A 15,416-nucleotide genomic window follows, 5' to 3' on the forward strand; every position below is an offset into this window, starting at 1 on the left:
TCGAGCAAAATGAGATTGTTGACTTTGCTGAAAGCTACAGAGAGGCCCAGCAGCCGGTCAATCACACGACTGTGGACTTTGGTGAATTTCAGCTCAACAAGAGATGCCAGAACCACCTCCTCTGTGCCATTACTTTGGCAAGACACCTGTTTGTATCCAATTTAAGGCTCCTGGAATTTCAGTGGTACTAGAAAGCCATATGGCTCGATGATGTTCCAAAATGATGAAAAAAAAGATTGAATAGGTTGATAGGTCTGTAATTTTTCAGGGCCACGTGGTGTAGATCAGCGTTCTTCCAAAGGGGGTGACTATGCATTTTTTCACATTTGGAATCAGATCTGGTGTAAATCTGCTTTCTTCAAAAGGGGGTGACAATGCATTTTTTCAGATCTGGAATCAAACCACCAGCCAATGAAGAGTTGATAAAATCGTGCAGTGGTGGAATGATGGTTGGAGCTGAAGTTTGTAGCTTTGCTGTCTGTGAGGTATTTTTAGGTGACCCTAACGTGAACTTTGCTAATAAAGGGCTTACTTCAGGAAAGTTCATCAGATGAAAATTCGTGATCTCCTCTGTGGGAGTTTGTCTTAAATGTGGGGAAGGAAGCACTGAAACTGTGGAACTTGAGATTTTAAAATCTTCATAGATTGCCCTAAACTCTATCAAAAAAATTAAAAAAAAGGAGGCAAGGTAGTCCCTGTTCTCTCATATCATGACCCTTTACACAAATCTGAGAGCACATTATATCTACCTCTTGCAGAGGGGGAGGTTGTTTACATATCCCCTTCTCGCTAGCTTCATGAATGTCAGCAATGCACTTCCACGGTGTCAGAAAACAACCTCACATCTGTAGGAGGCTGGCCCACTGTGTGGTGGATACCTATGGCGTTACACCTTATGCTAGGACCAGGCAACCTTTATTATATAGTGTTACAGGGTCCAGATAGCCAGAGCTCTCTAGTGGTAGCTGTGGTGAGCAGCCAAGACTTACCTAGGAGAAGTGAGAAGCCTCACCCTTTTTAACATTTATCTGGAGTCGCTTGTTAGCCTAGCTGAAACGTGGGATTTTAGGTTGTTTTCTTACGACAACAACACCCAACTACCCCTATCTTTTCAGGAGAAAGACATGTCAGTCCTTAACTCTTTTAAAGTGGGCCTAAAGTCTGTTGGCAATTGGATGAGCAACAATTTCCTCAAGCTAAACTCTGATCAAATTGATGTTCTCTTTTTTAGTACTAGGTGCTATCCTGAGACAAGCAATTGGTGGCCTTCGGAAATGGGTACTCCCCCTTCCCCAGAACTAACTGCCAGGAATCTTGGAGTCATTTTTGACTTTGACCTTTCCTTTGTTCCCCAAATAAAAAGTGTATCAGCCACCTGCTTCACCACCCTTAACTCTATATGAAGAATCATTTACCTTGTCCTGAAAGACACGCGTAAAACCATCTTTAACGGTTTAGTGACATCCAAATTAGACTAAGTGAGTAGTCTTTATTTGGGTCTGCCTGCTGACTTACAGCGTCGTCTGCAGATCGCACAACATGCAACAGCCAGATTGATCCTGAAAATTCCCGTCTCGCAATCAATAACACCTGATCTCCCTCAATTTCACTGGCTCTCCGTGGTGAAGCAGACCCTATTTAAGGTGCTACCCTTAGCTTTTAGAGCTTTTCAGCTTAGAGGACCTGCATATCTAAGAAGAAGAATTAAAGACTACTGCCAATCCCATTCCCTCAGATCTAGCTGCCAAAGGCTACTTCAAAATCCTCAGGTGCGCAAAACAAGGATAGGAGAAAGATAATTTGCCTTCATCACTGCTGGTCTGTGGAATGCCTTTCCTACTAGCTCAGGCTTGCTCCTTCTGAATCAAGTTTTAGAAAAAAACTGAAGACTTCTCTCTTCAACTCTGCAACCTAACTCTGTTCTTGTTTGACCTAGGCCGCTAGCGCTGGAGCGCCTCTTTAGAGGCAGCTGTGCACTTTAGAAATTGTTTTTGTTTTGTGTTAATCAGACCACAAAACATAATCAATTGCAAATTTAGTGAATTGTCCGTGAGGTGCACTAGGCGCTCTTTGCCCCAACTTTACTGATACAATTTTGTGAAGTGCACAATACAAGTATCATCAACTGCAGACACTGCCCAGGCACAAAATTAGAATTAACATGGGTCTTGAGCTAATTGTCGACGATATTTCAATCCCATGTACATGAGGGATCATCATCAGGACAGAAGTAAATATAAGTCAGAGACTGAGCTAATAGGCCACAAGGTAAATGGGTTCCATAATACGTTCCACAATGCAGCAGAGGTTTAGGACTTCAATGATGTGTCCACTAGACAGGAGGAAAAGGGGAACCGTCCTCCTGTACGAGGTCGGTTAAGGGGTACGCTGCCAGGAAAATGATCCGACCACAACCAGATGCTGCGTTTGCACCAGGTTTGGATTTAGCAAGCTCAGGCTCATAATGTTTAAATGATCTGCACACTCAGACACACGTTTAAGCAGTTTTCTCTGAGCATAAAGCACTGCTCTATGCTGTTTATTTCTACAGAGTTTTCTTTTCATGCCCAACAATGATGCGCTCTCCTTATCCTGGCTATTTCTTCACAATATCTACAGCATCTTGCCCTGATCCTCTGAAAGTGAAAATAATTACCCCACTTTTTACCAATAGCTGGGAAAGTTCCTCCGGCTACTCCTGCAGTCCTCAAGTCTTCAGGGTATGCTTCTAGGCATCAGGTCTCTCTCCAGCCAGGTGGTCCGGTCCTCGGGGTCTGCTGGGCTTTGTAAGAGTACTAAGTTCTGCTTTTGTATCCCCATGTTGCAAGCAACAGGAGGCCAACCACTTGATCTTTGGAGCGCAGTTCCAGTCCTTAAGCACCAGCAGGGGGCAGAAATGCTTGGGTCATCTTCTGCCAGCAGTCAGGCACAGTTACCTTTCTTCCCAGGTTCAGGAATGTTCTGAGGAGGTGATGGTGAGGTGCCAGTCCTAACCTGTGCACTAGCCAGTGATTGGTGAATACCCTACACCTTGCTATATCTTCACAGTATCTACACCATCTTTTTCAGCACCTCCGCTCTTAATTTACTGCAAAACATCTCAATAGTCTTAAACCATAATAGGTTCTGCCACCCTTCCCTGGAAGAGTGTTGGTCCTTTCTCTAGATACTCCCCTTTGGAGATAAGGTGTCCTCCCCTTTATCAGAGAAAGAACTATTTCCCTTCAAACTGGGGACTTGGACAAAAAAAATCCGGGGTGGCCCTGGGAATGGATGATAGCATTTCCTAACAGCTAAATCTGGCATCTCCAAGCCAAAGTAAGAAGTATGAAAGTAACCCCTTGCTCTGGCAGAAGTTCCTGAACACCCATCGGCCCCACCAAATGGTTAATTTGTGTTAAGGGACCACTTGCTGACAACACTCTTATCTTTATGCTGTCAGAGTTCTAGGGGAAACATTCTTTACGCCACAGTCCCAACAATGACCTGCATTTACAACGCAACATTACCACACATTACTTCACCACTTAAGTCGTAACAATGATTAGCCTTAGGAGGCGCTTTGTTGCACTGGTGTTGGATTTTTACGTCTAACACCTTCCCAACTGTTGCGAAAACCAGAATTGGAATAGTAGTTTATACTATTCCAAAGTCCAGCGCCCCCTAAGGCAAGTTGTTGTAACAACTTGTATGGAAAAGTAATGTGTGGTAATGTCGCACTCGTGGTAGTGATGGCATTGTAAAGGCATGCGGGGTAAAGGCATGCAGGGTTCTGTCATACAACCAGGTTCTAGCCATTGTCTTCCAGGAGCAGGAAGAGTAACACGCCATCCAAAGATGTGTACTGGGCCTCTGGAGTAGGACAGAGAGTCAAACCAGTTCTAAACCTGATTTCTCATAAAGCATCACCAAATAGACTTTTATAAAGTAACTTTTCCACTAAAGTTGAGAAAATCTACTTTCAACATTGGACTAACAAGGAAACAAGGTGAAAAATACATTTAGTTATCGGTTAAGAATTTTCCTAGGTGGAGAAAAATTATTTCCTAGGTCTGCTCCTGAAAATACAACTTTACTGCCATAGTAAAACAGTCTTTGGGCAACTGTTCAGTGTAAGATAATTGTATTCTTAACATGTTGTATGCCATATCTTTGTATAGAAGTCACTTTAGTGGTGACTTAGCTATTGCACAAAATAAGCTTTTATATATGGTACCCCTTCTACGTGTCACTAAAGTGCTTTTAAATTGCACCGCAACAAGAGGACTGTGATGCTACATGAAGCCATATATATTTGTAAAATATGTGGGTGTCCTAACTACACACTGATGCCCACATATGCCATTTAGGGTTCAAAAAACTAGTGTGTTTTCTGTTCCATCTTACAATGGCCTTGGAAAAATTAATACATAAAACTGAGTGAAACCAATTTTACAACAGACATTTATAGACAGAGCATGCACTGTGCCACGTCATTGATGTATCATAGTGAATAGAGTCAAAAGGCCAGCAAACAAAAGGATCGATAAAGGTGATAATTCTGAGATGACCACAAAGAAAAGTGGATTTCCTCCAAAGACATTCTGAGGAAAAAAGGGGGAAGGGGGACAAAACTATTGCTGGATTAGTTCAAACATGCATGTTAAGTAGCTAAAAATGTGGTCAATTTCAGTGCTCACTGAAAGTGCACAGGATGTACGACTTGTACTGGTGAGAATGCCTGTAGGACTGCATCTTTGAACAGGATGACGATATTGTATAATCCTATGATGAGGTGCAATGAAAGTATTATCAAAATATTCCTATCTAATGGTTTGTGATGAATGATTATGCAGTCTTTTTTGAATGGTCATGGGTGAATGCATAAAAACATGAATAAAGCCGTGTTCCAACTATTTGGGAGATACAATTGTATTAATGCAATTGGTTCTGTCTGAAGAGTGCTTGCAAGGCATTGCAAGCAATATTGGGAGCCTAAAATAAAAGTAGTACAGGCATTTGCGAGCATGCCTTTTGTATAAGGCACTCCTTTAGTTAGCAGGAACCACCAGACTCACCATTAAGGAAACAGGAAACTTGCACCAAATTACAAGGCAGCTATGACGTTGGGTATCAGCATGGACAGCAAAGCAGTAGGAGTATACAAGTTTTCATTAACAACAACATCATAGATAAAAATATGTTGCCAACTTGCTTATTATTTTTAATCAAAGCGGAGAGGCCATATATTAACCTAGGGAGGCTGCAACAAGGAATTTATAAAGAAATTCGTCAGTGACACATAAAACCCTGTAGTGAATTGGGACTTTTTGTTTCTAATCTCACTTGAAACAATGGCCTTAAAATATTCTGGGCAATGTTCAAAGTGGAATGGTCCAGGCAGCAATGAGTTACAATGGGCAAATAATTGCCAGGACATGGTGAAGGAAGGGGGAAAAGTCATTAGTGGGGAGGCAAGAGGGGCAGAAAGAGTGCGAGGAGGAAATGAGAGAGGGATACAGTAGGTGTCACTTTGTTGACATATCACCCATATTTCAATTTCAACATAAATACATTTGAAGGATGCTCATCTTCAAGCAGTGGATGACTCACAGAACAATTATACTAGGAAAAGAAGACCATCCAGGGTTGGGAACATCGTTTTGGGTGTGAAACAAAACATGTTTAACAAAGTAGATCTACAAATTAATTTAATGAAGCTAAACCATTGCACAACATGTTCATATACTCACCTTTCCAGGTGTTAGCTCACAGAAAATAATCCCCAAATTATGAATATGGTATAATCCGTTAACCAAATCAATACCAAATTCTCGGATTACTTCCTCAGGAAGATGTTCATCTTGAGCAATAACAACTTCTAGAGAACCACCTACATGAAATACACATACAAGTTTCGGTAAGTATTCAGATATCTTCATCTAAAATAGATTTACCCATGCAATCCATTTCTGACTTTGATAAACAGACAAATGCATGAACTTACATTCAAACACAGAGGACCATCAACAAAACACACAGTTATAGCATCTTACATCAAATAATATTTGGAATTCACCTGCACACTGTTCAAGGATAGGTGTTACTTTCACTATGGTGCTTTTATTCAGTGCCAGATATATGGCGCTACTATGTGTCTTGTCACATTACTCCCAAATTCTTTGGGTTGCACCATGGATGTCGCAGTTGCGACCCCTGGCTTGTCCCTTGCGACCTCTAATACTGCCTTTGGAACCACTGGCCTTAGAGGTGGCAAAGTCAGTGCCTGGAAGACAGTGGCAGCTCATATTTTAAAAACATGCTTTTAAATGTATGTTGTGTGTGTGCTAGTAGGTGGGTGTGTTTTGAGACTGTGTGTAGGTGTCTGTATAAACACGTGTGTGAGAGTGAAATTTAAGGACAAAGGGTGCGTGGTGGCCGTGCAAAGTCACTTCCACTACCTCTGGCATTTTGGTGAATCTATGTTAATGGGTCACACGCGGTAGATTTCCTAAAGACCAAACGGAAAATACAGCCTTTTGGGAGATTAGGATAATCGGTTGGGGTCTCTCATTCCTCTTGTGCTGAGGTATACTCTGGCAGACGGGGTTGTTTGTGTCAGACCAGGGCTGGCTTTAGCACTAGTGGCACCCAGTGCAACAATATTTTTTGGTGCCCACATTCCCCCCAGCTCGCCCGGCCCCATGACCACCTCCTTTGGATTCCCTCACTACCACCCAGCAAAAGTGCCCCTCATCTCTCCATAGCCACTCTCTCACATACATTTCATTTGTTTTAAAGCAGTTGTAAAGGCTGGATTTACTAATCCACTCAGCTATCCAAAAAAAAATATAGAGCAGGCATATTAATTAAGTCTCTGCGCTAATTTATGGCGAGTCAAAACTGCCACTGGCCAAAAGATCTTTCTCTCTACCAGGAACATTAATCACGAGGGTTATCTTGACAATTTAATTGCTTCTTGAAAGCTGGACGGACAAGGAACTTTTCAGCAGGTGCTGTTAAAAAGCAAGTTAAATCGTGAGTTATTGCTAAACACGGCGCCCTCCATGAGGTCAGCACCCAGTGCAGCCGCACCGGTCGCACTGCCCTACAGCCGGCCCTGTCAGACAAACCTGACAGAGAATCTCACATCTGCTGGTGATTTGAATGGAGCCCTGCACCTACTCAGTGCGAGCACACACTGGTTGGTATTTTACAGTATTGATCTACAAATAAATTCCTTAAAATAATCGTAAATTTTATAAACATCTCAGCAAAAATTATGAAAATTAGTGTAAAGACAAGACCCAACCATATTTCATCACACAACACGGTTACTGGCCTAGGAACCTATCTAAGTTATAACTAGCTGTCTTCCAGCATGGTTGTAGTAACTTATTAAAGCATGCTAAGTGTAAAGCCTTGCTGTGTATCTTACTGTGTCATTAGTCCTCAAGATGGAACCCAGTATTTCAGTATTTCACCATAATCTCCAACAACCGGTCTGTGTGTGTAACCCCAACCCCTGCACAGTTATCTTGCATACCTTTCCTATAAAGAACGGTTTATAAGGAGAGGGGTCAAGTAAATGCTCGGCTCCCGTTTTGTTACACAGGATGCTGAAATATGCATCTCGTTCAAAATATAATTATACATAGAAGCCAACTACTACTTCATCCCTGCGCCTATCCATATTTCACCTGCCATGTTCCCCCCACGGTGCTTGCATCAGAGAATGTTTAAGAAACCAAGTTCGGGAAAAAAAGCAATTGGCCATACATTTCTGAGCTGCACCTTTTAGACAAGTCTGTTTGCTTTCTAGGCCTTACACGTGCAACACACACTTTAGCATTTAAAAGGCACACACAGTGACAGTGTTAACATATAACCTGGCCTATCTTTATGCAACAATTAAAATTACATATAGAAGCCATGCTATGCATGCCAGTCTGGAAACAGAAGAGTTCTGTATCTATCAAACAATTCGGCTTTGAGTTCATGTAGGCCAAAGGTTCCCAACCTTCTGACTTTTATGGACCCCCACATTATCATTAATTGAACCCAGGGACCTCCATTAAATCATTATTAGAATCCGGGGACCCCCACTGAGTAATTACTGGAAACCAGGGGCCCAGGACTAAACATTGTTGATGATTTGAACAGCAAAGCAGCACCCAAAAAATACAGAAACAATAATTCCATCAAACACATACACAAATGATAACACATTTTAATTTGCAAAAAAAACCAAAATAAATTTAAATGGTGAGGTTGCAGCTTTTTAAAATTCAATTGAAGTTACACATTGTTCATGCTATATTCTGTTTGCTGCACCTGCACTGCCCCCACAAATCAATCTGAGGATACTAATATGCACACTTTATTAATCTGTTAATATTAGCTAACTTTCTAACAGTCACGGACTCACTGAGGGTTCTTCGTGGACCTCCAGGGGTCCCCGGACTACAGGTTGGGAAACCCCTGATGTAGGCAATATCTGTTAAGTTGACAGAAGCATTCGAGACTCCATCATATCACAGACCTACAAAGGGGTTGTATGTCAAAACACTGATTACAGAAGTTATATATACTGTCAAGGTTAAATATGCAGAGTATAGTAAAGTAAACCTATACTTACCCTGTCAGTAGTTTGGTCCTCCAAATTCTGTTCACACTGTTAGCATGCTATTCTGGAGTCGATATTAAGGTGAAATACTCTTATGAAGCATAGCCTCAAAGATCTTAAAGAAAGACAGACGTGCCTCTGTGTGGTAAACCTGTACCTTTAACAGTAGATACCCTCTATAGGATTCTTGTCTATTTAGAAGAGCCTCCTACAGGTCAAAGAGTAAGGCTTGAGTCCACACAGCAGCAAAGGGCAGAGAGTTCCACAAAGTTCAATCAATCAATCAATCATTTGTAAAGCACTTTGCTGTCACCCCTGGGGTCATCTGGGTGCTGAAGTGCAATGCCTCTATCGAAGAGCCAGGTCTTGAGTCTCTTTCTGAAGTCTGCCAAGAGGGTGCAGTTCAGAGGGGGAGGGGTAGGTTGTTCCAGGCCTTGGCAGCGATGTAGGAAATAGAGCGGCCGCCACTGCGGCTGCACGTGATTCTGGGTGTGTGCGCGAAGGCCAAAGAGGAAAATCGCAGGTGTCTGGTGATGGTATCCCAGGTATCTGTGGCGTAATTGCAGAGGGGTCAGGAATTGAGCAGGATACATCGGAGAGGTTTCGTGTTGGCCATGGCCTTCTGGGTGGGTGCGGCGGGAGGTCCTGTGTGAGCTGGGGGCTCGGTGCTGCAGGAGAAGCAGAAGTTTCAGTAGTCTTTGGTAGCACAAGCAGATGTGGTGCAGCAGTTGTTGTGGTGGTGACAAGGATTCAAAGCTCTGAGCTCCTCTGTAGAGAAGAAGTGGGTGGCTGAGGGCCAGGGTTCCTGGCATTGGGGCCGGCCAAGACGTGTACGGGTGCAAACGGGCATGCCTTTGGCTAACTAGTGGCGTGGTCGCACTGCGTCCTACATTAAATGGGTCCTGGAAGGAGGACATGAAATGGTGGGAGGAGAGAAATGGGGAAGAGAGGAGAAGGAGCAAAAAAAAGGCAAAAGAAGGGCAAAAACGAGCAGAAAAGAGAAGAATAGGTGCAGAGAAGATGAGGAAAATGAGCAGACAACAAGCAGAGGAGGACAGAAGCAGAAAAAGAGCAGAGCAGAGGTGGAAAGGAGCAGACAACAAGCAAAACCGGACAGCAGAAGGTGGCAGAAGTCAAGCTGGAAAGAAGACTCTCAAACTACAAAAATTACCTCTGCCTCCTGATTCTGTTTCAACTCAGCTGCCGAAGAAACAGCCTAACACCAAGCACCGAAAAACACCCTGTGGACATGCATGTGTTCTGCTCACACTTTTCTGCAATGGAAAACCTCTTACCTCAACCACCCCTATCAGCTGTCTCAGATGGGATCCTCAAGAACCGAGAAAGCCCCCATCAAACCAATCTGCTTTCCACCTATAGAAAGTCAATGCTCTTTTCAATAGCTTCCTTAACTCTACTTTCGAACATCTGAAAGGCATCCTACACACTGTTGCTCTTCTCATTAGTGATGAGAAGTAATTCAAACACATAACCCCAAAAGTAACATAACTGGCTCCACCTCTTGGCCTACATAAACTTTAAGATCAACAGCATCATTAAAAAGGCCCAAACAAATATCACTGCTGCAAAACTAGACATATCTCTACATAATGAACACCGCTAATTAACTACTCTTTAGACCAAGATGAAGTCCCTAATTGTTTGAAAATGGGATAAGTCACACTCCTCTTGAAAAACAAACAAGTGCTGACCCAGAGGACCTGAACAATTTTAACCAAGTTACTAGTATCCCATTCTTTGCAGAAATTCTTGAAAGCTGTATATTTCTGAGCAACTAACACAATACATCAAAACGGCACAACTTGTTTGACAACTTTCAGTTGGGCTTCAGACTTGGTTATAGCACAGAAGAACAAGTTACTTACCTTTAGTAAAGTTTTTTCTGGTGGATACAATAACTATCTACGCATTCCTCACCTTCTGAGTTCTCCCAATGCACCAGTATTTAACGGAAATCTTTCCTTTCTAGCTCTCCACACCGACGAGGACTTCACAATGGATCGACTCCGCATGCGACTCCATCTGACGTCATCAGAGCCATAAGAAGTCCTCGCTGGCGTGCTGGCATCAGATTCACCCACTTTTTTTTTTTTACGGTGCCTTCGAGGTATTGCATTGAATTGTAATAGTATTTATATAGCGCTTACTACCTATGACAAGGCTTCAAGGCGCTTTTTGGCGAGTAGCACACTACTCCGGAACCCAAGAGGAATTAGTGGTGGATTAGTATAGGGAAATATGAGTTGAGATGAGTAAAGGAGAGGTGGAGGAGGGAAGAGTCTGTAGAAAGGGTTAGGGAGATCATAGTAGCAGAAGGGGTTCAGATGAGTCAAAGGTGAGATAAATGAGGGAGAATTTAGTAGTGCTGTATGGGAGATCATGGTAATTAACTGAGGCTTGGGTGAGCTAGAAGTGGAAGAGGATGGAAGAGCTTAGGCAGGGTTATTTTAGAGATGAAAGTAGTAGAATGAGTTTGGGATGAGTCATGGGGGCTAGATTGATACAGACATGACATGTGGTGATGGGTAGACAAAGTAGAGCTTACAAGAGAGTAAATTTGTATTTGTATTTATTTATAATTTTATTTATATATATATATGTAGATATACACACACACATTTTTTAGTCATTGTTTTCTGTTTTTCATTAATTTATTCATTATTATTTTATTGAACTTTAATTTAATTATTTATAATTTGAATTTAATTTATAGATTTTATTTTATATATTTGTATTTCATTTTTCTCTAGTACAGTAGGAATAGAGTAATAAGATATGCATATACATAGTAAGGGAATATATGTTCAAGTAATATAATAATGGGTGTAATAATATGAGAAGAAAAGTCGTATTGTATAAACACAGACTTTCAAGATTTGTAATATTTGAAGTTGATTAATAAGTGTACTTTTCTAACATTTATTTATCTTTCCTCAATTTTCCAATAGTGAAATGCTTATGATAATAAAACATTTGACCAGTGTGTTATAAAAATGAGAGCAGAGATTCATAGGTATCTAATATAACAACTTAGCTAGGAGCTATGCAATGACTTACGAACATGTAAAGCATAGAATAACATCCACATATACATGTATATATACACATACATACATACACATATATATATATATATATATATATATATATATATATATATATACACACATACATACATACACATACCCAACCGTGAGTAAATATACATCTGTTAGACAGGTTTAAAGAGTATGTGTGTAGTTTTTTGTTGACACAGTAACAATACATATTTCCTAAAGAACTAAACATATCTAGAATATACACCTAATCAGATTAAAAATATTTATCAACAGAGGCATATGCAGTCCATTGCTCTTTGAATATGGAGGTTTATGAAGGAAAGAGCCAACTGTTGAGTAGTCTTCTGAAGACAAGATAGTTATCCGTGGATCTTGTATTTGGGGGTCATGATTTCCATAGTTTGGCTGCTTCAATGTAGAAGGATGTACCACCTATGGTCTTTTGGTGGTGGTGTTCGAAGGCAGGGTGCCACTCTTAGGCAGCAGTTTCTTTGTTGAATGTATTTGGTTATTTTGTTTCTGATAAAAAAGCCCTGTTCCATGTATAGCTTTGTGGGTGATACAAAGCAGCTTGAAGGTGCATCTTCTGGCAATGGGTAACCAAACCAGTGTAGTGCTCTCAAGGCAGAGTTGTGGGCTTGTGGCTTTACATGTAATAGTAGCCTGGCAGTGGAGTTCCGAATATGTTGCAGTTTTTTCATAATAGACAGAGATGATCCATGGTAGAGGCAATTGGCATAATCCAGTTTGGATAGTAAAAGAGAGATAGGGGCCTGCACCTTGTGTGGAAACTCGAGGTGGGGGAAGATGCATCACAGAGTCTTCAAGGTGATGAAGCTTGTTCGTGCTAATTTGTCCACTTGGGCATTCATTGTTAACTTGGAGTCCATGGTAATTCCAAGGTTTTTAACTTCCTTGGATAATTGAGGAGGTGGTTCGAGATCATCAGGCCAAGCGCACAGTGGGTCATATTTTTTCCAGTCACCACATGTGAGTATTTCTGATTTGGAAGCATTTAGTTTGAGATGGCTCCAAGTCATCCACTGATCAACGGCTCTGAGGCAATGGAAGATTTTTGAGTATTCAATGTCTTCGGGGCATTCCAATTTAAGTAGTATTTGTGTGTCATCTGCTTAGTTGTAGCATGTGAGTTGAAAATCATTGATCAGTTCTGGGAGTGATAACATGTAGATGTTGAAAAGCAAAGGTGAAACGATTGATCCTTGGGGAACCCCTGCTTTTGTGAGGTACGGTTTGGACGAGAAGGGGGAAGAATAGATAATATTAGTTCTGGTTTGAAGGTAGGATGTAATCCAGTCGAGAGCAGTCCCTTCTATGCCGGCTTCATTGAGCCTTGGAATTAGGGTGTCATGGTCAACCGTATCAAAGGCAGCCGAGAGGTCCAAGAGAAGTAGTGCAGAAACTCCATTGCGGTTGACTGTGTTTTTAAGATCCTCCCAGATTGCTATGAGTGCTGATTCAGTTACTCTTCCTGGGCGGAATCCAGTTTGGTAGTCTGAAAGTATGGAATTGTCTTCAGTGAATTGTGACATCTGGGCAAATGCTGCTCTTTCTATCAGTTTGCCCAGGAAAGGTACATTTGTGATTGGTCTGTAGTTTTTGGGGTCCTGTGGGTCTAGGTTTGTTTCTTTAACAGCAGACGTATGTATGCCTTTTTGAGGTCTTCAGGAAAGGTTCCTGCAGTTAAAGAGTTGTTGATGATTCTTCTTACAGGTGTGGCAGCAGAAGTAGATAAAAAAAAACTTTCTTGAAGATGTGTGGTGGACAAGGGTCAGAAGGGCAACCGGAAGGCCTACTTGCTTCGACCAAATCCATAAATTCACCTTGTGATATTTGTTTGAAGGACTGTAGAGGCTGGGTTGGTTTATTCTTAGAGGGGATTTTAGGAAAGGGGTTGGTGCTGATGGTTTTCTTTTGTTTTAAATATGAGTCCAATGTGTCTGCTTTGGTTGTGTCATGAGTTTCCAATTTGTTTGTGAAATCTTAAATAGTGGGAAGATTTCCTTCCATGCATTTAGGTTTGCGAGATTAATTGAGAATATTATAAAATTCCATGGTTGCAGATTTAGCATTTTGGATTCTGTTCGAGTAGTACCTTTTTTTTTTTGTAGCTTTTTTGATTGACGATTTGTATATTCTGTTAAGTTTGTGTAGCTGCAGTTTGTCTTGAATGTTGTTTGTTTTGAGCCAGGTCCGCTGCAACCTTCTGATTTGTTACTTTATCTTTTTTAATTCTGTGTTTCACCAAGGTGTTGGTTTTCTTTTGTCCTGTTTAGTTTTTCTGAGTGGTATTAGAATATCACAAGCTTCCTGTAGCCACTCAAATTTCAGGAACATAATTAATTCTATCTAGATCTGTGTTGGCTGTTAGTTGTGTTTCTAAGTCTTCAAAACTGAGTTTGCTCCATGGTTGATAGGGGCATGTATGTAAGTAGTTGTGTTGATTTGTGGTGTTTTATGTCAGAAAGTTATCAAATGGTGGTCTGACCCTGTGATTGGCGTGATGCTATGAACGGTAGGTAACTAGTTCAGGCTTAGCAAAAATGACATGTAGGATGTGTCCAGCATGTGTGTGGGGTTGTGTACAATCTGATGTAGGTTCAATGCAACTAGGCTAGTGGTGATAGCTTTTGGATGGGGCATATTGGGTTTGTCAAACCAAATATTTAGGTCCACGAGAATGCATAGGTTTGAGTATAATGTAATAAGGTTTGAGACTGTATCTAGAAAAGCGTCTGGGAATGTTGAGTTGATAGATGGAGGTCTGAATATGAGGAAAAAGTTACAGGAGGAAGTTGGAGTGGGGTGGTATCTGGTGAGGAGGGCTTCACAACCTTGTAGGGAAATGTTGTCTTTTTTACTGATATCTGTTGCTTGTTTGAATATAATAGCTAGTCCACCTCCTCTCTTGCCTATACGGTTTTGTGTTATGGTTTGGCAGTCCGGAGGAACAGCTTCATGCAACACTGGGGTCATATCATATCCTAAGCATGATTCTGTTATGAATAGTAAGTCAGCTTGTGGGTCTGTGAGCAAGTCTTAGATGTGGTGCTTGTTTTTTGAGAGCATATACACACACACACACACACACACACACATATATATATACATATGAACTACTGGCGATAGCCAGTACGTAGCTATGATTAAGACCAACTTTTCCCATAGACGAAGCCTGTTTTTTAGTTTTGCTAACAACTTTGGCGCTATTTGATTAATCTTGACAAAATTTTCAAAACTGATATGATAATTAGTTCAGCGGGTGTCTGGAAAGTTTTGGGGTGATTCGTCAAGTGGGGGCTGAGAAAAAGGGAGGGTCCCAAAACACTTTTTACCCATGCAATGTCTATGGGGTTTTTGAACATGACTACAGCCCGAACTGCTGAACGGATTTTACTCCAAATTTGGCAGAAAGCTCTATGGGGAAAGAAGAAACTCACATTTCCCTCACACCATACCCCTGCCGTGGTGAGGGGTTGGGTGCATGGGGGGGTTGGCTGCAGGGCCTGGCTGCAGGCGAGGCCCTGTGGCGGGGCGTGGTTCTATTAATGTATGGTATTTATATATTACTAAACATTTTAAAAAACTGAAATTCACTGAAAAAAACTGAGGCTATAGGGATATTACAGCTAGATTCATGTTCCACCCACACAAATCCACAGAAATTCAGCAGTTGTATTTATCGGAGAAAACAATAACTTGTGCTGTTA

At 41.4% G+C, this 15,416-nt stretch overlaps 1 protein-coding gene across 2 annotated transcripts in view; it reads right to left on the reverse strand.

Annotated features, from left to right (window-relative positions):
- Nucleotides 1-15,416, reverse strand: part of ULK4 (unc-51 like kinase 4) — a 1,615,551-nt gene that overhangs the window by 1,484,078 nt on the left and 116,057 nt on the right. For both annotated transcript variants that reach the window (XM_069211486.1, XM_069211487.1), the window contains exon 4: nucleotides 5,733-5,872. In XM_069211486.1, the coding sequence (XP_069067587.1) occupies nucleotides 5,733-5,872 (140 nt within the window). The remainder of the gene's footprint in view (nucleotides 1-5,732; nucleotides 5,873-15,416) is intronic.

The sequence above is a fragment of the Pleurodeles waltl genome, chromosome 10 (assembly GCF_031143425.1).
Source record: "Pleurodeles waltl isolate 20211129_DDA chromosome 10, aPleWal1.hap1.20221129, whole genome shotgun sequence".
In the NCBI taxonomy this organism is placed as follows: domain Eukaryota; kingdom Metazoa; phylum Chordata; class Amphibia; order Caudata; family Salamandridae; genus Pleurodeles; species Pleurodeles waltl.